The following is a 22,867-nucleotide window of genomic DNA, read 5'->3' as shown; positions in this document are numbered from 1 at the left end:
AAAAGACGAATCTTTTTACTCGCACCTTTTAAATTAATTATTATTCATTTGCAGACCTCACTCTTTGGACTTGACTGGGTGAAACAGCATACGTTTTACTTCAAAGGCCTGTGCCATCTTGCGAAAGAGTTGTTGCCAGGAAACAGTGACACAACATTGGCTGAATCAATTCAAGTATGCATTTTATCAAATTCTGCCGGCCTAGCGCATTTAATAATATCGTTAAAAAATCTCACTCGTTATTAACGATAATATATAATATATATATGATATATTTAAAAGATAATTTGTTAAACTATTTATTATAAATATTTTATTTCACAGATTTACAACTACAATGGCACTCAAGATAATCACGTTTTGAACGGTATGCCGGTGGATTTCATTTCCGGCAGACGTTTTTGCAATTTTTTACGTACGAGCTCATTCGCGATAAAGTCAAATTGTTTTCTGGAGAAACGTAGTCGCGGATCCTGAGCAACAGGTACTAGCGGTACGGCAAACCAGCCATATCTATAAAAGCGTTTTATTATTGAAATCAATTATTTTAGTTTATCGTTCAATTTTGTAGACTTACTCCATGTTCACCGTCGGCGGTCTAAACGAATAAACGTCTTTGGGTACCATCTCCGTTTGTCGCTTAATCAAATTGACGTCGTCCTCTCTAACATCCGACGGGGATAAGACATCGTGTTTCGCATAGAACTTGCCAGTCAATGATTTCGTACGAGTGGTAGGTACAAACGTTTCTCGCACATTTATTAATTTATTCTCTTTGCTATATCTTTCTATATAAAAACGGAGTTTTACAGGATTCACCAGCAGGTTGGTCGCCATAAATTTACTCAGCTCTCTCAAGTGACATTGTAGAAGTAATAAAAAAATAACGTAAGCACAAATGGATTAAACTATTTTATAAATAAAGGCGAAAAAAATTGACTGGCCACGAAGTCAACTTCAAGGTTTCTTTTATTCGCAATCGCTCGCAACATCATGCTATCGAATAGTGCTCGCGCGTTCACGAAAGGTAAAAAATAGCAGCTTGAAGACAAAGATTATCGATATTTTATTTTAAAATATGTATATCAATAGAAAACACATATATAACAAGCGGAAGACCGTGGAGCTAATCAGTCGGAAGTTTTCAGGCCTTTAACGTTGTCTCTTTTCTCACGACTTCTGATCGGTCCAATCGGATGCTACTTTTATAAGTACATAATCAAATCTTCGTTTTTTTTTTTTTTTTTTTTTTCTTTCCACTTGTTTTCTCATACCGCTCTCCATTAGTCTCATTAGTCAAGTGACGAACATAAGATAATGAAAAAGCGACAAGAGTCAGTCAATTAGGAAAGGTAATAAGAACAAATATGAATAATATAGAAGAAAGAATTACAAAAAGTTCGTTTGTATAAAGCGATATTTGTAAGGAACTAAAACGCGCCTCTCTTTTCACCTTTCACACTCTCTTCTACCAACTAGTCTTTGGTTTATCGCACCCTAAAGCATCAAGCTCACGCTGTTTCGAATCAGCAGCGGTTCGTTAATTGACGCTAGAATTTTCTTGTTGCAGTTAATATGTGTATAATGTGTATATTTGCCAAGTGACTCTTAATATATTAAGTAATACTCGTAAGTGAAGTATGAATATAAATAACGGAGACGAAACATTTAGTTATAAATAAAACGTCAATGCGGCTTGCATTGTCCAGTGTCCAAAAAGCTTCAAAATTTCGTGCAACAAAAAGTATTGTTAAAATCATCATTGCTTCCTGTCTTACTAATTTTTAATATAATAAAACATAAAGAAGCGAGAAAAATAAGATTTTACATATTGAACAAACTTAATCGTCGTAGATATAAAATATTCTGAGAAAATTAATGAATCCGCAAAAAGAGGATTTTTAATCACTAATTTTCAAATTTCAAACATTTAATATGACAACTTTTTTTCTAATTGAATCATTTAACAATATTTATCGCTTCGTTTTTATATTGCCGTCGCGATTAATTCATCATCATGATGAAAAAACGCGAGACATTTTTATACGAACCTGCATATATAAAATCGTTACAATAATTAAACGTATTTAGTATACTATCTCTTTATAAAATTACTTTTTTTCCCCCTAAATTAAATCAATTCCGTTTGATGACAGATATATCCGATAGAATATCTGTATTGTTAAGGATGTATTCCTCGTTTCGTTGCATTATGTTGCTGAAAAAAAAAAAAAGAATTCTTTATGCAGTCACAAGTATACAAGTAGAAGCATTAGAATAAAAACAAAGCCTTAGAGAGAATTAAATTTACTCTACGGGGACATAATTTTTTGTGTGCACGAAATATCATCTCGTACGTATTAACATACCCTTTTTATTAGCTAAGCAGCTCACTGATCCCTTTCGGCGATCTCCGTATCCGTGTAGGTCCTTGATTTATCGCCGCTGAACTGTTGCAGATCCAAATTGCCGTTGTGATGACATCCGTTCTCGCACTTGCTCAGATAGATATCTAGCAACGGCGACCGGCAGGTGTCGCGTGGTGACAGATAATCGGGATTGCTCGGTGACAGAATCTCCTCGTAATACTCTACACTCTTTGGTTCCAGACCGCTGACAGTAGAGCCATACTTCTTCGGCAACGTCGACGCGCTTCTACCGTAATAAGAGGAATCCGCGACGTCGTCGCTCAGAAACGATCTCGACATGGGACTCTTGTACGAGGAGGAGCAGACTCCAGCTAGATCGTTGTCCGCTATGACGTCCGCACTGTGGTACTTTGCACGAGACGAGACGAGATCTAACGTCGGGGATCTCGCGTATCTTCTCAAAGAATCGTGCGTCGAAGAAGACAAGCCGCTGCTGTAAGGATCGTGCACATTTCTCGTTTCCGTCCGTCTCTCTCGATCGATCGACGATTTCCTTGGCGACTCGTCGTCGCTGTATAGATAACTCTTATCCTTTGCTCTGCAAAATATTATATATAATTAATAATAAAATTCGAAAGGCAGGCGAATCTCGTGTTTTACAGAATGAATTTACCTAATTCTGGAAACTCCGTAATTGTACAATCTGTCGCGTTCTCTTTCTCTAGAACCATTGAAACTGAATCTTCTCGGGAGGACGCTTGCACTGCTTATCCCCGGTGGCGGCGCCGTCAAGGATGGCCTCTTTCGGTCGTTGAATCTCGAGTAGAAGCTACGTCTTCGTATTCGATCTATCATCGACTCCGAGCTGTCGCCACGCAGAAATAGAGAATACGATGGCGAAGTCGGTGAGTGCAAATCGCTGCGGCTGTGATTTAAGTCAGCCGAGCAGATTGACCAGGAATCGAAACTCTCCGGTTCCTCGGGCGAGAGCATCTCGGTCATCCGGCTTGTGCAGTCATCCGGTGAGTTCTTCGTCTTTTCAGTCACTTCGTGGTTAACATTGTTGATCTGTTGAGGAGAATTTATTTTAATCTCTCTTAATTCTTCCTGTAGAATCTCTTGCGGACTACCCGAGACGTATGTCGGATCGACGGTCCGTTGGCTGGAGCGACCGTCTCGCGCTTCCACGTGGTTTTCTATAATCCTGGCACATTCGGTGACTTCCCGCTTCAGTTCGGCGACGTCTCTCGCTCTTAATGGTTTGTCAATAATTATCTTATTGCCTGTAATATTGGCGTGATGCGTCATCTTCGAGAGACACTCCATCAATTTGTCAGGATTACTTTTCGCTATCATATCAGGATCATCTGTTTTAGGTGAATTAATAGACTGCACGAATGAACTTGCTTTGGGTGAATCAGCTCTGGGCGAATCTCTCTTGGGAATTACGTGTCTGAACGCGTGTTGTGGAATCTTAGACAGATCGAGTTTCAGATTCGCTCTATTCGGCCGATATTGCTCCGATTGTTGCTTCGACTGGCAGACGGTGCTCGAGTTTATTCGATCCGCGGGATTCGATGGGTCTGTGGACAAAGTACTTGAAACGCTTTGGAAGCTTGAACTGTTCTGGCAATTCACTCGCGAGACGTCAGAAAACGAAGACGTTACGTTATCGGACGCATCACAAGCTTCTTTAAGGTCAGATTTTATTTTAATATTTTTATTTTCTACAGGATTTTTAGCATCCGTGGATTTCGCCAAATCCGACAAGTTTAATTTCGAAGCCGAGCAGGGGATTTTTGCGACAGTTTGATCGTCAGGATCGCTTCCTTTCGTTGTACTTCCTTCTTTTCCTCGTGCGTTTAGGCCTTCCTGACACTTCTCTTTTTTCGTCACAGTTTTCGCCTCCTTTTTCGTTAACGGTAGCAGTTTTGACGATTTTCCCTGCTCGTCGGATTTGCTGTCGGAATTGTCGGACGATTTCTTAACAACTTTTCGCACGACGCGCACTATTCTCTTTTTCTTAGAGCTGTCGATCTCATCTTTATTAGAGGCCGTATCTTCCTTCGATTTAACTTGCTTCTTGATTTTCTTATCGGCGTCTTCACCTTTGTCAGTCCTCGCAACGGTCTCGTTTTTACTTGTTAAAGAAATAATATTCTTTTTAGTTTTAATTGATTTTTTATCCTCGCCACCAGAAATAGACTCTGATCGTTTATCCTCCGTAACTTTTTTCAGACACTCCGACTGATCTGGCGATTTTTTCTTGCAAGAGTCTTTTTTATCTAGTTTCACTCTACTTGCGGACGACGACGCAGAGGAGTCCGGGGATGGTGTGGCTTTATCCGATACTCTTTTAGGCTCCCCCCACGCTTGCTTCTCCACGGAAGACTTCCTCTCCTTCGTTTTCTCCTTAGACGGCGATCTGCTGAAGTCGCTCGTTACCTTCTCCGGCGATCTCTTGTTTTGCGGTGGTTTTTTCGTCGGTATTTTACTCGCCGCAGTTGCATCTTCCTCCAAAGACGACTCGGCCGACTTGGCGCACTTAGGCGGGCTTCTTTTCAATTTACTCATGATGATATTCTGTGCCCGATTGCTGCCGTTCGCGTTCCGCTTAGTGGTATCCGAGCTCGTTTTAAATAATCCCAAAACCGATGTCACTCGTCCTTTCGACGACGCGTTTTTCGCATTCTTGCTAGACTCTTTAGGACGTGAAAGATCTTCCACGCTCAGCGTTCTCTTCATCTCGGATAAGCTCGGCTCCGCGGGACATTCGTCCGGCGGTGCAGAGCATTCGCGCGCCTTTACAAAATCACCGGTAGTCGTACCGCCGTTCATTGTCGGTTTTGCTACAGCCGTCTCGTCGTTCGAACGCAGCTTTTCCAGCTTCTTCTCCAACGAATGTAGAAAACCGCCCTTCGAACTTTGTTCCGCCTTCGCTTTTTCTTTGCTCTTTTCTTTGCTAGATTTGTCCTCGAAGGAGGAAGAAGAAGAGAAAGAGTCGGATGCGGCTACGACAGCACTGCCTAACTTATCTTTCTGTAATGCGTTTATCTCGTTTTTCAGCTCCTTACAAATCGTTTCGTCTTCCTTGCGCTCCTTGCTCTCATTTCTTCGTCTCATGAACCGCGATTTTCGGCGCTCGTTTTCCGCCGCCTTCTGCGCTTCCTTCTCCTTCACGTACTGGCTCTCTTCTCGCGGCGTGTCGAAAAAGTCCGGCCGCAGAAAGCGCGAAATGCGATGTTTCGGTTTTTGGCTGCTGCTTTTATTGCTCTCTTTAGACTCGGTATCTTTGTCTGTACTTTTGAAGAGTTTGCTCAGAATCGATCTCTCTTGATTAACGGTCGTAGTTGACGTGCCAGATGAGCCCGCGAATGACTTTCCGTGGTCCACGCTCACGTTCGATTCTCTGGTCAACGAGCCCGAACGTAGTCTAAGACTCGGGATGCAACTGCGTCTCTTAGATGTAACGGAGCTGCATCCCAACGACAGTGGCTCTGACGTGGTCATCAGAGCCTCTTTATCGCACTTGTCCGTATCTTTGTAATTGCAGCTGAGATTCGGATTAAATTGTTGTGACGTCAGATTTTTCAATTTCGATTCCTTGATCAAATTTTCCGCCGCCAACAAACGATTCTCGAAACTTTTAGAGATGTTCTCGGGTCTGCAGATCGACTTGCCGTAGTCACCCAGATTTGACAGGGATTCCGTAGGCGAGTCCTCGCGGGATCTGGTCGACACGCTCGAGGTGGTGGTGGTGGCGACGGTAGCGGTATTGTCTATTGAATTAATGTTCGAATTGCAGACGGATATCGATGCGCCGTCCGACGTAGGGCTGTTCTCCACGACGTTATCCACGGTAATTTCTTTGCAGGCAGACGCGCACGTGTCGTCGCAGGGCTCTTCCTGAATTTTGTCCGTTCTGTAGCTGTGAAAGCTGTCCCGTCTCACAGTACCAATGACGCTCGGTCTGACCGATTCCTTGTATCTACGACCAAGCGTCATTACATGCTTCGGTAGAGGCGGTAACAGCTCGTCGTCGCAGTCCTCGTCATCGTTGAACAGGCTGATACTTCGCCGCGGTGAATGTCGTTCCAGTTTATCATATTTGCATGGCTCCAACAAGCTGTTAGTTCTCCTAATACCTCGATCGAGCGATCTGCCTCTGTACTCGGTCCGATCGGAAGTTGTAGACGAGGAGTACCGCTTCGTTATATCACTCGGTCCTATTAGACTCTGCACCAGATCTCGCGTTGGCGACTGATAATATTTGTTGTTGTCGCGTGTAAACGATGGCGAGCGCGGCACAGATTGTCGAGTTTGCTCGATAAATTGTCTGCTCAATCTACGTGCCAAGCTGGGAGTAAAACTCTGCTCCAAAGATTCTCGCGTTTCCTTCCTGATTTGCGCCGCTGCTTCCGCTTCGATATCTTCGTCGTGCACTTCTTCTATCTTATCTGAAAGCAATTGAGACAGAATCTATGCATATTCCGCACGAGTGTTGTTCATGCATATGTGTGCGCATGTGATTAGGTAACAATTGTGTTAGCTCCTCGATTATCTGATAAGAACGCGATATTATCGATTCGGCGATAATACTTATCGACGCGGAAAATAGTTTGATTTTTCGGATAGGCAACATATATATAGAGCATGTAAGGACGAAAGTTACTGATAACGGCGATAACATGTGAGCTAGTAAGCAAGATTTTTAGTGTAAGAATAAAAAAGACGTGATAGAGCTAACAATTGTTTGTTGTTGCGTGTAGGATGTTTAACATAGAAATACTCACAAAACTATTATTTTCACTCCTTTATTTCTACATACATAAATCATTTTTTATAAAACTTGTCGGAAAATGAAATAAATAAAAAGAAACATTCTTTCTCTCTCTCACTCTCTCCCAAATTTTGTCAAGTTTCACCAAGTGCCTTTTTCAGACTTTTCCCTTTTAATATGATTACACTTGATACAACTTTATTCAAACACATTGATGTATATTTTCAGGTCATGGAAGCTCTCTGAACGTGGTACACTCTGTGGGGCATCATTGGCTTAAATTGCTTAAAATAATGGAAGATTTCGAAATAACGTTAAGAACATCGTGTATAAATAATAAATCTTTGAAAATATACATCAACGAAACTAGCAGTAGCGTGTATACATACCGTACTCTTTATATTTAGATATTAATACAGAAAATTGTAAGTGTATACTCATTTAACAGTGACCATGCAACTTGTCTTATCGCAAGAAAACAGTTATAGACTTCAAGTAACAAATAACAGTACCATTGGTAATAGTTAAAATTACATCTTTAAATCACAGTGTGTTAAATGAGTACACTGAGGACAACAAGTGCATAATAGGATATAATATTAAATATTATATATATAAATATTATATATATGTATATATACATATATACATATACATATATATATAAATATATATATATATGCATTACATCAAAGCATGCGAAGACAATATAATAAAAACGCTGTTATTTAAACTCTTAAAAACACAACAAATATCAGCCATCTCAGACAAGTGTTAGCTTCCGCTTGCAAGTATACAATCATTTTCACTTTCTTTTTTTTATTCTTTTTTTTTTCCAAATAATAGTGTCACAGATAATTCTCTCTCGTATAATAAAGTTACTCTCAAATTTTTAGAACATGGCAACAAGTAACTTATCCAGTAACGATTACCGCGAGTGCGTGGGTTCGGTATGACTTATTCCAATGTTGCACAATGTCACATCTCGTTTATAATCGTCGTTCGTTAATATCGAAGCGTTCAAGTACAAATCAGTATGCTTAAAACTACAGATATACACATCTCACTCGTCGTCAGTTCAATATGCATTAAATACAAACGTTGTCGCGTACACGCTCATCTATATTTCTTCTTTATACTTTTCTATTACTTTATCTAAATATATTTACATATATCTGCGTACGTATCCGAGAATAAATCATACCAAAAGTAACCCAAGACCAACAGAGACTCGCAAACAGGATGTGTGATCATTCAAAACGCACGTGACAAAAAAAGTGTTAAAAGTGTATAATTGTTTTCAAACTTTGTACGTTGTTGCGCACAAGTAAAGTCACTTTAATGCGAGGATGCGAATGTCTTTTTCCCATCGTAATGAAAGTTGTACCGTTCTTGCCGGGCACATCGTTGCGATCAGAGACTTTATGTGTGACAGCCAAATACTTTGGAGAAACATATTGTGTGCGCGACTTCACCGAATCGGCGGAAAAGTCCTTTTTCTTTTTTATTCTCAAACAAGTGTAATGAGACCACGTGCGACCTTATCGATGTCACATTCACTTTGAATTACTGGTTTGTCTACTGGGGATTACCGTCAGCCCGCCTACGTAGAGTCACTCGCACGGTCGCTGCAACAACCGTCAATAAAACCGTCAATCAACGTATTACAAAATGACGCTACTTGTAAGTTTTTTTATTTCTTTTATTTTTTACAATATATCTTTGGCAATAATTGTTTGCTAACTTAATGGCTGCTGAATGCAATGCCAGCGAAACCGTTAATGCTTATCATGTGAACAGGGCCTTCCTTAGATTTTCTGTTAATTTTCTATGCTGCTTTACATTTCCTCTGTTATAATAGTTATTTTCTTTAATTGCGTTTCTTGTATTTTGTAACTTTTTTTTTTTAATAACTTTAGAGAAACGAGAAATGCAAAATTAATATTTCTGACAAGACTAGACAAGGCAAAGATTGTTTTAGAAGTCCCTGTGGTTAAATTTGATAAATAGTAAGATATTTTTTACTGTAACGTATTTTTTACACGAAAGTGCTAACAAACAATTATTTTATTTATTGATTGAAGAGTCGACGATAGACGTAAATTAATGCATGAATTTGAATTAAACATGGATTTCTGTCTTGGATAATGGAACTGAGATTCTTGTACATTGTATATGGATATGTGTGCAGTCATGCTCTAAAATTTACTGTACACTAGGCAAATAAAGAAGAAGAATTTGCTACTACAATGTTATGAGATAATAAAAATCAACAGCGGCAGTGCATTGCAACAACTACGGCATATTATAAGGTTCTATGTCAGGCAAAGTGAGCTTGCTATTTACTTTGTTTCCTTTACTTATTGGGGAAAAATTCTATTTGTTATTTTATTAGCTATTTTCAATTTTCAAACATGTATGTATACTTCACATTAACAAAATTATATTAATTAGCAAACATCGTATTACAGACTTATGAATCTTATCAGCTTTATATAAACTCTTTTATAATGAATAAAAAAATGGTTGATAAACGAAAACGGTTTGATAAAAATAAAAAAAAATAAAATAATAAAATATATAGGTTGCCCCAAAGGATTGGGTCGTGCAAACATGCCTTTGAAAATGTAGGAATCTAAAAATAGCGCTGTAAAAGAGATTTATTCTTCTAAAGTATATTTTTAAAAGAATTGTATTCAAAAAATTAAACTTCAAGCTTAAAACAAAAATAAAATATGAATATAGTTTTATAAAAAAAAAAAGAGTATTCAGAATACTACCTTTAATTTAATTAAAGAATAGACGATCTTTATTCATCCTGTTTAATAATATTAAACTTAATTATAGATTTTTTTTCTTTTATTACTTAATATGTATATTGTTGAAATTCATAAAATCGCAAATAATAAATATTCCGTTTCTAAGGTTCCCATCTGTGCCAAACATGAACCATATAATTAATCTACAGGGTGTTAGTATCAAAAGTTGCAAAACATTGTCAGGCAAGAAGTCAAAAAATTAACATTGAAAAAAGAAGTATAAAAATATAGAAACAATAAGGATAATAGTAAACAGAAAGATGTGCTCTGTCTATCAACGACTCGACAATAGCTAGATACTAGGAGAGATGCATACTGAATACCATCCAGCATTTTCTCACAAGGCTACTAAGTTTAATTAGGGACGAAATAGCATGATGATCACAGCAATTTGACAGAAGCTTTAACATTCACTTTACTTTTATTCATACTAGACATTTATGCTAGGCAGAGCGCGCGTTATTAACTCTTGCTCCTTCTACGTCAAAGTAAACTGTTTTATACTAAATAATTTGCAGCAACAAACCACGGATGTATTTTATATCGTATGCTAAAGCGAGAAAACCAATCTACATCGAGGAAAAAAAAACTGCGACAATCATTTCGATTCAATTTAACATCGCTGTTTTAAGATAGGACATGATTTCTACTAAATCAATAATCGTTATAATGTATCGAGTTTACCTAAGCATATTAAAAAAAAAAAAAGAAAGAAAAACAAAATTAAATAAAAAAAATTGCAAAATCTGTAGCTTCTGTGAAAATGTGGATCAGCATTCTATAACATTAAATATTCATGTATACAATTTATAGTGGACCTTGATCGACAACGGTTTCATAGATTATTTAATTGCTGATGAGAGTTTAATTATTTTCAACATCGATTTCTACTTGTATACGCATATTTTATTCTTCCGTATAAGGTACCACATTAAATTGTAAAATCCGATTACACTCTCTTACCTCTCGGTAAAGTGTTGTTTCCAATTTCAAAGATACTCTCTCTCGAAGGTGTGCTGCGTGATCCGGGACTATTTGGAGTTCCAGGATTGGAAGTACTAGCGGCGTCTCTCTTCGAAAACATATCCGCATCGCGATTCAGAGAATGTTTAAACTGTGATTCCGAGAGTCGCCTGTATGCACAAGAAAACGACAAAACTTTTACATAGATGTTACTTGTTATTTTTATTACGAGTCTACGCTCATTACAAAGTAAGTGTTAAAAAGATAGATAACAAGGTAAAGATATTCACATTTAATGAAATATCTTGTGTGATACGAGAGCGTGCAAAGTAAGCCGGAGTCTACAAAGGCAGGTATCAGTACTGACAAGGTGCAAAGGTGTTGGCAAGAAGCAAAGGATGTCAGCCTGCAGCAGATATTTTGGGCTTGTTTATTTTCACAACTTGTACTCTACTCTCAAGTATCTGAAGTGGCACACGATTAAGCCAAAATGAGCGAAATCAAAGTAGGTTGACACAAACGTGTACATGTATAAGTAATGCGTTCTAATTTTTTAACCTACTCGTAGCATGTGTCCAATTGCAATTTCTGTATTTCATTTTATTAAACGGCGATTCCTACTATTTGTATCTCAGCTAGCAGGCACGTATGCTAAGTTTTCTATTATAATCTCTTTTTCTACAATTGGACTCACGTAATCATGGTCCGTGTTTCGACATAACTCTCGTAGCTTGCACAGACAAGCAAAACCATTATCTCTCACTATTATCATTGACAAAATTAAAGATTCTTAAATAACAAGTTAGTTGTTAATATTTTATGAAAATCTCAGTATTAATTCAACATTAATATCATGACATATGTGATATAAAGAGTGTCCCATAGTAAACTATTTTTTTTTCGGAAGTAGATTTTGTAAATTTGTCGACTATTATTAAGAAAAAAAAAATTAAAATTACAAGTCCTATCTACTCGTGAAAGAAAAATAGTTTACTATAAGACTCCTTGTGCGTATAATTCTAACTTAATAATTCAAGATTGCATATTTACCTAGACAACGGTTTATTAAGACCCCAAAACGCTTGCGACGATTGGGAGCCGAGTCTGCCGAACAGTCTACTGCTTGGGAAACCAGCAGATCGATTATCATCAACGTTGAGTCGTTGCGTCAGACTTCGCACTCTAGATAACAACGTAGAGAATAGATTTTCAGCAGTCAGTAACTCAAATCCGTCATCGTCGTCATCTTCGCCAGACGATAAACTGTCAGCATGTTCAGACGGTTGTCTAGACGGTCGCGAGCTTCTCAATCGATGCATATGTCTTTGCAATAAATCCTCCCTATTAACAAAAGTAACATTATAATTTCGTCAAATCTTACGCAGCTGACGCTCTCAAATTTAAGTTCAAATTATTAAAGTTTGTCGAACTGTCAAAGTTAATAATAATATTACCCGTGCAACGGAGAAAAGGGTGATTCGTCTTCGCTAGCATCCGATAAAAGCGAACTCATTCTTCTTGGTCTACTGAATCGAGATCTTGATGGATTCGTACTTGTCGATGTGCCAGTCTTATTCTCTGGCTCCAAACTACCCGACCTGGGAGTAACGTAACCACCACCTTCTACAGCAATAGGAATTATATACTCTCTAGGACTCTTCCTGATCGGTTCTGGTCCTATGGTTGAACCGAGAGCACTATCTGTGTCTGAATCGGCAGTCGATTGACGAGACAAAGAACTTGATCGTTGAGACATTGATCCTTGGGACACTGGCGGTTTAGAAGGTGGCGTGGACGAACGTTGCGCACATTCAAGTCCTGCTTCTACCTATAATTTTAACAAATTTGCAGATGTAATAAAATTAATTTTTATTTTATCAATTCTAAAAAAAAGGGGAGAGAGAGAGAAAGAAAAAATTATACACGTGTTCAAATTAAATACGTAATTATTTCTCTATACCTGAATAGGTATGATTCTTTCTTTCGGTGCAGCCTTAGGTCTGCTTTCTGGTTCTAAGCTTGAACTTCTGTTTGCATGAGGCACCGCTGCGGCAACTGGGAACGCAACCTCCGATCTTTGTGTACGGAGTTTCTGCGGCTGAAAAGCATCAATCTTAGCTTCCACCTCGGACTTAAAAGCTACAGTTTCTGGCGGCTTGACGCCAGACAATGTAATTTCAGCTTTGCTTGTTTTTCGTCTCGGTAACGTTGCACTCTTTAACGTTATTTCCATTTTACTAGATACGTTAGATTCTCCCAATTGTGTATTTTCAGTACTTGATGTATCAGACGTAATCTATAACAAATAAGAACAAAATATTAAATGCGAATCATACGTAATTAATTTAAACGTAGATATTTAAATATAAAATATACTAATAGCAATATTTTATTTTCGTACTTACAGTTGGCTCCGGTGCAGCTGATTTAACATCGAGATTGAACTTTGTCTCGATCGGAGTAGTTACGGAGACTGTGGCTGACCGCACGTCATTTGGCGCAATTTGTATTTTTAATCCGAGTTTCTTGGAGTCTGGACTTTGAGGTAAAATTTGAGGCGCCGAGCCGTTCAATTTTTTTTGCATTGGAGGTTTACCGATCGCGCCGCTAATAATATCAATAGCGCGCTTCTTCGCTTCATCTTGCTTGTTCACATTATCCTGAACGGCCGCGATTTCTCGATCTCCACTATCTCCCAATGCCTGCTCATCTTTCTCATCTTTCTTTTTAGTTGGTACGTCGATAATAATTTTAGATGTGCTGGCTTTAGGAGGTGGTGTAGTTATAGACGAAAGACTGGCCTTTCGTTCAAAGGCTCGTTTCGCGCCTCCCACATTAACACCAGGAATAAATATTTTTTTAGGTTTCTCATTTTCCGCAGTAGACGAAAGCTGATTGAATTTTTCAGCAGTTTCAAATATCTTTGAGCGCCGTCTTTCAACGGGTTTAGCAGGGGCGTTTGCTACTTCATTTGATAATTCGGAATCCAAGGAGAGCGCTTTTTCTTTTAGTTTCTTAAAATCATTCTCCGTTGGTTCTAATTCCTCCATATTTTGTGACATGTACGTTTTGTCTTTAACGTTGGCGTCGCTTTCAATTGGCACTTTTGATTCCTGATCGTTTGACTTTTTATTAAACGTTATCTTGTTCACTATCTTATTCGTGTTTTCTAAAACAGTTCTCTCGTCTTTTCCATATGAAACATTGTTAGGAGACGTAGTACTTTTTTGTTGCAATTTATCTCTATCGTCATTAACTTTTTGATCAATTTCACTATTCTGTTTTATGGTATCGGTAGATAATGACTCGCGAGGCTGTGGATATTCACTTATTGACGAAGTCTTACTTCTTTCTTTACTCGGCGATCTCTCTTTTGATTCTTCGAGTAGTTCTAGACAAGCTGCTTCTATTTTATCAAAATCAACAGTCTTACTCATAGGAACAGTTACAATAGCTGCCGAATCCACCTCCATTGCCTCCTCCGAAATAGAATTTGGAATTGGAGCCGAAAGATGCCTGGTGAAATAATTGTCGATTTTACCTCTTTTTACATTTATCTTAAATCTTAATATTAACTTTAATATTAACTAAAATAATTATTTTAAACTAAATAATTTACCTTGATGAAGATCTGTATGCCCTAGGCTCTCTCTCGTCTGATTTTTCTTTCCTTCTGGATCTCTCTTTCCTTTTTACGCCTGCCGCGGCTGTCTCATCCATCGACGGTGTTGTTTCCAGTTTTCTCTTAGAATCTCCGGCCGCAGAAGATCTCGGCTCTTCTTCGAATAACTCTCTTATCCTTCTATTAGAGTTATTCTGATCGAGCTCCATTAAACTACCGACCGAATGACACCTAGTAGGCACCAACGTTTCGGAAGACATATCATTCGTTACATCTCCGCCTGCCTGTTGATCGTTTCCCACTAACAATTTCTCAGCGCTGGCTGACTGTGGTACCAGAGAAAGCAACAAATCCAATCGGACTGGTGTTTGAGCTGCTAAGTCCTCAGCAATATCGAGACAACTTTGCTCGTAACCTTCGTTCACCCACCAATGAGTGCAAATTTTCTCGATATCGGCACGTCTGCCGGGACACACCGTGAGCATGTCCTTTATAAGTGGCGAAGCGGCTGAAGCAGAGAAATGGAGTTGAATAAAATCAAATTGTCACTATTTATTGTATTTAAAATTAGTTGCATTACTAGTTGAGAATTCTTCTCTTTTTTTTCCCCTGCATAAATAATTTTTTATTGAGATTACACTGCGCGTATACACAATTATTATACTTACGAGATGGTTTCTTGGGCTCAAAATAATCGGATTGTGAGATCTGTTTGACTAGTCGTTTGAAATTAGACCCATCAAAGGGCATAGCACCGTAGACCAATGTATACAGTAAAACACCTAAACTCCAGCAATCCACTTCTGGACCGTGATAAGGAGTTCCTTTCACTATTTCCGGACTTGCGTATAACGGGCTACCACAAAATGTACTTAATAATCGCTGCTCGTCAAACACATTCGAGAGACCAAAATCAGCTATCTTGGCGTTTCCAACTTGGTCCAATAAAATATTCTCGAGCTTTAGATCTCTATGACAGATTTTGTGTTTATGACAATAGAAAACAGCGGTAGCTATCTGTCGGAATATTCTACGAGCTTCGTGCTCGCCCAGAACTTTGCGCTCGCTTAGATAATCATATAATTCTCCCCCGGCCGCATACTCCATTACGAGCACCATCTTCTCTTTATTTTCGAACACTGTAAAAAAATATAAGACGCTTATCATAAAATTAACTAGCTTATCAATTTTATCAATAGCATAGATAATTTATATATTAATGTTATTGCAATTTTAGTACATTATCGTTTTACAAATATTACCTTCGTAAATATGAATAATATTCGGATGTTGTACACTCGACATGATTTGAATCTCTCTTCGTATTCTAATTAGATCAGCTTCCGTTTCTATCTTGCATTTTTTAATCGTCTTTATTGCCACTTCCTGACCGGTTTCCTTGTTTATTCCCAATTGCACCTTACCATAAGTGCCCTGTCCTAATTTTTTAATAATATCGAACCTACGAAATATTCAAAGAAACGAAAATATTAGACGGTTTAATCGAATCTAGTGCATTTATAATTTTCATTTATTTAATAGATTAATCACTGTTTATTAATAACGTATCAATTTACTTCTATCAATTAGAGTGGTCAATTTACAAACCTTTGCTTGAGCTTCCGCTTGTGATTATGAAGACGTACGCCACCCGTGCTCTCCATACCCCCCATTATATTATGTATACTTGCTTCTCCGACAACCATCTTGCCTACGTTTATCTAAAAAAAAGAAAAAAAGACATTAAAAATATAATGATTCTTTTAGTCCAACGTAGACATTTAATTTTAATATCGCTATTTAGTTCCAAGATATCAATAGTTATCGTAATACGATGCTTCTTTCTCTTCTCTTTATTTGTTTTTTTCTTCCCAATCGCTTCCTGTTTTCGACTAGCGAAACTATCGGCTATGAACGATATACTCCCTCGCGATCGACGATGACAGCGGCGACGGACAGTCATCCAAATCTTACATTAAAAAATGAAGAAAGCGGAAACGAAGGGGAAAGAAAGAGAGAGAGGGAGAGAGAAACAGAATGTGGCAAGTTTATTTCAGGCATCGAGACGCCGATGTACGTGCCGACCCCTCGTCGTGGATTTCTTCTCCAATACGCTGAAGAAAATCTCGCGACTGAATCTCTTTGAGTACACCTAGCTAAAACCCCGTGCCTGGGAGATAAAATCCGAGGTGCGGTCCCGAACTTCTCTCGTCCGAGCCAGGAAGCGACGAGAGGCGACCGCAGCCACGGCTATAAACGCATCCCAGAACGGATAACGGCTCACTCAAGTAGAGAACTTAAAAGTACAGACGCCACACGTTTACCCTGACTTTTGCCGGCCCGAGTAATATATACGGCGGCTGTTACCACTGAGATGAAGGTAACATCGGCTGTTAAATCGCCACGCCACTTATTCGTCCGAAACTCTTGCCGTGGCCACGGCTGAAATACGGAGGTTCCATTCGCGAATGTGCTCGCGTAAAAAATGTCTCAGTCTTGAACTTGGAAAAAAAATCGACTTCCGAAAATGATCGCGGTGTCGCTACTCCGCTTTCGATATACTCTCAATTGGTCGCTCGCTCGACGCGCTTACGGTATTATTTTTAGCGAACGCGTAGACCCACGACGGCGCAAAGCTCTCCCGTCGTCTCGTCGGAGGCGATTTCCAAGGACCGACCGCGCTACTCGAACCCAACTGACCTCCCCGCGTCTCTTTACGCGCGATCAGTCGATTGCCTGCAATTCTGTACGATCCCTCGGATCCCTCCCGCCGTTTTTCGTCTCCGGAAAAACTTCTCACGATCGCAAATTCACGTGGAAATTCTCGGACGATCCGGGGGCATGTAATATGCAGTACGTCTTTCTCTTCATACGACAGTTTTACGGGCGTGATAGAGAATCAATCTAGACCAAGACGAACGAGGATACGTGGGTCCGTACAATATTTACGAGCAGCTGCTGTCGTTGCACCGCGTAGTGTGCGCTAGTAACGATGAGAACGGCATTTTTTAATATCTAAAAAAAAAAAGATTTTTTTTTATAATATATTTATATTGAGCAATATGCTGTGTACTTAAATGCCCGTATCCTCGTGTATCTTATCCGATTTTTTTTGCATTGCACACGCACGTCGTCCTTCCACGCGAGAACGCGACATTAGCATTGAGTAACCACACGACGCCCACGCAGCGAGATCTGAAAGAGACACATACTTAATTCTTTCACTCTTACATGCATATTCCACGCAATCGTATGTAACTTCTATCAATTTACTTTCAACTAATAACGCTGCCAAAGTAGATACATCAAGATTGCTTTCCCTATGTAAACCTGATAATTTTATATAATATCAATCATTACTTTACCTCGTTAAACATCTATTTTCTTTTTTAATTAACAATATAGCTCACAAAAAAAGAAACAAACCTATTTCTTTATCGCAACAATACTGCTATACAAAGTTAATGTGGAACCCTCACTATAGCTCGCAACAATGCAACTAAAGTCCAGAGTATTTCTATCCCCTCGGATTATTCGAACTTTCCTTAGCGGATATCATTCTCCATCACTCGCACGACCTTTCGATCCCTTTCTTTTCCTATATCCTCCAGTTATTTTCAAACGGTGACATTTGCATCAGCAAGTTCATCTCGATTTTCCCATCGTTCCTCCTCTGGCAACGGATCCGTACGACACATTTCCATCGGTTTCCCTCTATCTTGGCTGCACCTCTCTCTTTCTTTTTTTACCTCTCCCTCGCATACTTCTTGACCGCGGGCGAATAATAAATTGGCCACGGATGTCGGTCGCCCACGGTGACGACAGAGACCTTTGAATGGAAGTCACCAAGGAAGACTCGTGTGCGCCGCACGCACACACGCACGTAGCGCACGCACACGGGCCCACGCCGGTCGCGGCCCGACTGCTAAAAATAGCGAAAATTCGTACCTTACGGCGTGAACTCTAGAACGCGTATCGTTCCTCTCTCGCTCGCCTCCCTCTCGGTCTTTCTCTTCCCCGTTTTCATCCGGGCGACCGTCCTCGCGGTCCCCGAAGTTGCCCTGCGCCGTCCACCAGCGAGCCCGCGAGCTCACGTAATCCCTCTCACGTTTCTCACACACCGCAGGCGAGAGACACTTTGGTCACTTGCCGGTCACGCGAGATACCCCAAGCTTTCCTGGACGATCGCGCGACGCACGGCACGTTTCCACTTCATTTTGCCGAGCACTCCTCGCGAGACATCGTGGAGAAGAAGAAGAGGAAGGAGGAGGAGCGGGAGGAGAAGGAGGAAGACGACGGAGACGACGACGACGACGACACCGCGCACGGCTCGTGCACTGCCATCTCGTCTTTATTTACTAATTTTGGACATGAACGTCAGGACGGCGAGCACGCGAACGATTACGCGATGATTACGACGCCACCGTCGCGGCAACGGCAGCTGATACTACTCGCGAAGTCGATACCCCGCCACTCAGTTGGTACGTCTATCTTTGTGCGCCACGGTCTGTGGTCTATGCAGTTGATGCAGGCTTATACATGTCGAACGTGGTCGAGAAATAACCTCAGATTCTCGACGATTGCTGTAAACAACTACGGAGTAGACGAGAAGAAGCAAGCAAATCGATCTGAATATGGAGCTTGCCGAAAACCAGAACGACGACGCAAGCGTCTCGCAAAATGATGACGTCGTCATCGAAGGAGACGAACAACCTAACCGTCTCGTACCTGGTTACGCGACCTTCGATGATTTCGTTCAGGTATGCTTAGTTCTCACGTGGTGCTTTTCCCTGATTTTTTTTTACCTTCCTTTCCCAGCATTTTTGTTCATTACACGGATGTCTTGACAAAAAAAAAAAAAAAATTTACACTTTCTAATGTGCATAATTTATATTTGTTCATTATATTTATTTATTAGAGTCATAATTTTAGGATGCATTTGACGTGATGAGAGCTGGAATCAAAGCAGCTAATAATCTGCCTATTGGAGATAACTTCAATTATTATGCTTGCTTTCCTAGCTTTAATGATGCTAGACAGAAAGATACAGAGAGAATACTGGATACAATGCAGAGTATAATGAAACTAGCCAAAATTCCTAGCAACATTAAAATTCGAAATCTTGAAGAAAAATTTGATCTTTTAATTGAAACAAATGACCAGCTATTGGACCAAGCTGTAAGTATCTTGCAATTACAGATTAATTTTTTTTTCTGTTTTTTTTTTTTAATTTAGGTTCTAATGATTTTATTTGGCTTTCTTCTTGCTATAGAATATATTGATGGATGAGGAAAGTGGTATTATACGAAATCCTCAAGTGGAATTAGTTATGTCACAAATGCCAAAACCATTTGTGAATGGTTCTTGGAATGTAAAAGCTAATGTTAACCAAAATTCTGATGGTTCAGATAAAGTAAGATTGCTGGGTGCTAAAAATATACAAAGACCACAGTTAATGTTTAAAGATAAAATTGACAATAGCATGAAGCCATGGGTACCTAGAATTAAGGATAAACCAAACTCCCTGACGCCATTGGCTCTTTATGTAGATGAATGTGAGCAAAATGAGGTTTTTAATCACCCTTATGAATTTGAGCTAGATAAATTTGAAATACCAAAAAATCAATTGAAAAAAAGAACACCAACGAAATACAAACCATTGGAAGACACCAAACTCGTATTTATCGATAAACCAGCTCATTTAAAAGCACTTCTAGATGACCTGAGAAGACGTAAAGAAATCGCTATAGATTTAGAACATCATTCTTATAGAACGTTTCAAGGCATTACATGTTTAATGCAAATATCAACGACAGAAATCGATTATTTAATTGATACTTTGGCTTTACGATCAGAGTTACATCAACTTAATGAAATTTTTACAAAGCCTTCAATCCTCAAGGTTTTTCATGGTGCCGACAGCGATATTTTATGGCTTCAGAGGGACTTGTCGCTGTATATAGTTAATATGTTTGACACCCATCAAGCTGCAAAGCAGTTAAATCTACCCTATCTCAGACTAGCTTATCTGTTAAGCAAATATTGCGGTGTAGTTGCCAATAAACTTTTTCAATGGGCCGACTGGCGTATAAGGCCTTTAACGACAGAAATGATGAAATATGCGAGAGAAGATACGCACTATCTACTTTACATAAAGGACATGCTAACTAACGAGTTAATCGACATTGCTAATGGCAAAAGTAATATTTTGAAGTCTGTGTATGATGAAAGCACTGAAATTTGTAAACGCATATATATGAAACCAATTTGGACAGAAGAAAGTTGTATGCACATGTACAGGAAGAGTCATATGTTGTTTAACAATAAACAGATGTATGCACTCGTCGAGTTGCACAGATGGCGAGATCTCACCGCGAGAGAGGAAGATGACAGTACCGACTATGTCTTGCCGAATCAAATGTTACTCAACATAGCAAAGACTCTACCACGTGAGATGCAAGGCATTCTGGCATGTTGGCATAGAATTCCACCGTTAGTGCGACAAAATTTGTTGAAAATACATAAGATAGTACTGAAGGCTAGGGACCAACCGCTTGTAAAATCTATTCCCGAACAGAATATTCGACAGAGACCAATGCATCAGAATCATGAGACGGATATCGGGATTTCTTTGTACATACCGCACGATATACCGAGCGGCACAGAAGCAAGGGCGGACTTGCCATGTCTTTTGGATAAAATAAATATGTCAAAGTCATTGCCAAAAGAAAATACGTGTCAGGTGAAACATTCTATAACGATATTTGACACACCGGTTACATCCGAGGTAAAGTAATAGTAAAAATAGTTATAAATATTATATATAAGTAATTAAAAACTTCAAATTGTAAGTGTATACACATTTAGTAAATTATATTTTATATTTCAGGACGAACTCGAGAGTGAAAACAGTAACAGGAAAAAGAAAAAGACTATATTTATAAGTCCATATATGAGATATAAGTGTGTTATACCTATGGTAATAAATGAAGAAGCAAAAGAACGTGAAAAACAAAAAAAAGAAGAAGAAAAAGAAGAGAATTTAACTGTAAGAACTGAGGTTGATCGCATAAATGACGATGAGATTAATGAGAGTATTAATAGAGTTCACGAACATTTCAAAAAAGTTACTCAAATAAATACACAAGTGGAAGTTCCATCCAAAAAAAAGAAAAAGAAAAATAAGCAATTCAAAACTATAAATCAAATAAAAGGCGCTAAACGAAAGAAAAATTTTGACATTGCAAACGAAAAATGGAACACGAACAATGATTCGAACGCTGAACATCTGTCCAAGAGATTAAAACCAGAAACGAGCGGGGAACAGAAAATGCAAAACAGTTTTGCTCAAGCCTCGAATAGTAATACTGAAGCACCTTGTACAATAAGGTAAACCATTTATTTGTTTGTCTGTTTAAACAACAGAAAATACTGCAAATAAAGTATTTCGTTAATTGTAATAACATAATATAATAAAATTTTTTATTCGCCAACAGACCTAGAAAAAAAGGCGAGAAAAAAGCAAATGCAAAAATGCTTAAAAAACAGGGTATGTTACCATCTGAAAAATTCGATTACAAATCAGTAGACTTCAACAGCTTCCAAGGCGGTAGTACGCAAAGTAGCGCAAATTCGACCAAATTTCAACATCAAGTAAGTAATTGTTTGTTTCATTCATTTATGAATAATTAATATCTAATAAACAAAATCTTTTCATGTAAATATTTTTTTACAGCAAAAAAAGAAACAGAAGCAACGCCCAAACCAAAGGTGGAAGATGCAGAAATTTAATATTTAATTGTAAGGTGGTTTTTTTTTTTTATTAATTAATCTTTGTTTAGAAGAAAGACAAATCTTGATAGCAAACAAGACTGTATGCAGAAATGTATACTGTACGTATTATTTCTGAATTTTATGTAATTGTTCACGTTGTCTTCTTTAGCTTTTCTCGAAAAAAAAAAATTTTATGTCATAAATAAATTCGGTAAACATAATCTGCTGTAATCGAGAAAAATGGAAATCTTTAACAAAATTACTTTTTTTTTTCTTACTAATGTATAGAATGTACATCTTTATAAACACATATATGTAATAATTACTTGTTTATATTCAGATTTATTTTAATAATATTTTGTTATAATTAGTTTTAGTCAATAGATTATACAAAAAAGTATCCTATTAAAAATAAGATCTGATTTAAATTGAAATATTTAAATCATTATTCAGTATCTTTTGTTAAAATTCCATTTAAAATAAAGAAAAATATTTGTCCCTTTGTGAATGAAGCCAAGAATTGATAATACATTGTATATAC

The 22,867-nt window shown here is 38.5% G+C and overlaps 3 protein-coding genes and 2 long non-coding RNA genes across 9 annotated transcripts; 3 read left to right on the top strand and 2 right to left on the bottom strand.

Moving 5' to 3' along the window:
* Positions 1 to 41: 41 nt before the first annotated feature.
* Positions 42 to 955, top strand: LOC139101675 (uncharacterized). 3 transcript variants are annotated; one of them, XR_011545603.1, is made up of 4 exons: positions 42 to 174; positions 325 to 484; positions 572 to 733; positions 813 to 955. It is a non-coding gene; the product is annotated as an uncharacterized lncRNA (long non-coding RNA). The 3 variants fall into 3 exon arrangements; XR_011545604.1 differs by having other exon boundaries at positions 325 to 493; XR_011545602.1 differs by having other exon boundaries at positions 325 to 733.
* On the bottom strand, positions 326 to 892 carry LOC139101673 (uncharacterized). Its single transcript, XM_070655012.1, has 2 exons — positions 578 to 892; positions 326 to 513 (listed from the first exon to the last, which is right to left on the bottom strand). Exons 1-2 carry the CDS (start codon positions 835 to 837, stop codon positions 354 to 356), a joined length of 420 nt encoding a protein of 139 aa, XP_070511113.1. The 5' UTR covers positions 838 to 892; the 3' UTR covers positions 326 to 353.
* A 93-nt stretch (positions 956 to 1,048) lies between the features above and the next one.
* On the bottom strand, positions 1,049 to 18,928 carry Nuak1 (Nuak family kinase 1). Of its 3 annotated transcripts, none has more exons than XM_070654975.1 (14): positions 18,502 to 18,928; positions 16,162 to 16,274; positions 15,816 to 16,015; positions 15,222 to 15,692; positions 14,551 to 15,061; positions 13,337 to 14,447; positions 12,892 to 13,227; positions 12,386 to 12,759; positions 11,982 to 12,272; positions 11,626 to 11,661; positions 10,932 to 11,101; positions 3,043 to 6,826; positions 2,370 to 2,967; positions 1,049 to 2,218 (listed from the first exon to the last, which is right to left on the bottom strand). In XM_070654975.1, exons 2-13 carry the CDS (start codon positions 16,257 to 16,259, stop codon positions 2,391 to 2,393), a joined length of 7,959 nt encoding a protein of 2,652 aa, XP_070511076.1. In that variant the 5' UTR covers positions 16,260 to 16,274; positions 18,502 to 18,928; the 3' UTR covers positions 1,049 to 2,218; positions 2,370 to 2,390. The 3 variants fall into 3 exon arrangements, with proteins under 3 accessions (XP_070511076.1, XP_070511077.1, XP_070511078.1); XM_070654976.1 differs by lacking the exon at positions 18,502 to 18,928 and adding an exon at positions 17,980 to 18,488; XM_070654977.1 differs by lacking the exon at positions 11,626 to 11,661 and having other exon boundaries at positions 18,502 to 18,927.
* Positions 3,511 to 8,747, top strand: LOC139101674 (uncharacterized). Its single transcript, XR_011545601.1, has 3 exons — positions 3,511 to 3,628; positions 3,746 to 4,067; positions 7,378 to 8,747. It is a non-coding gene; the product is annotated as an uncharacterized lncRNA (long non-coding RNA).
* Positions 18,929 to 19,011: 83 nt separating the features above from the next.
* Rrp6 (exosome component Rrp6) lies at positions 19,012 to 22,648 on the top strand. The gene is made up of 6 exons (XM_070654985.1): positions 19,012 to 19,313; positions 19,486 to 19,731; positions 19,826 to 21,340; positions 21,443 to 21,942; positions 22,050 to 22,206; positions 22,289 to 22,648. Exons 1-6 carry the CDS (start codon positions 19,188 to 19,190, stop codon positions 22,349 to 22,351), a joined length of 2,607 nt encoding a protein of 868 aa, XP_070511086.1. The 5' UTR covers positions 19,012 to 19,187; the 3' UTR covers positions 22,352 to 22,648.
* Positions 22,649 to 22,867: the final 219 nt, after the last annotated feature.

The sequence above is a fragment of the Cardiocondyla obscurior genome, linkage group LG04, assembly GCF_019399895.1.
Source record: "Cardiocondyla obscurior isolate alpha-2009 linkage group LG04, Cobs3.1, whole genome shotgun sequence".
Classification (NCBI taxonomy): domain Eukaryota; kingdom Metazoa; phylum Arthropoda; class Insecta; order Hymenoptera; family Formicidae; genus Cardiocondyla; species Cardiocondyla obscurior.
Note: the sequence above shows the minus strand (reverse complement) of the source record. Positions and strands in the feature narration are given on the sequence as shown.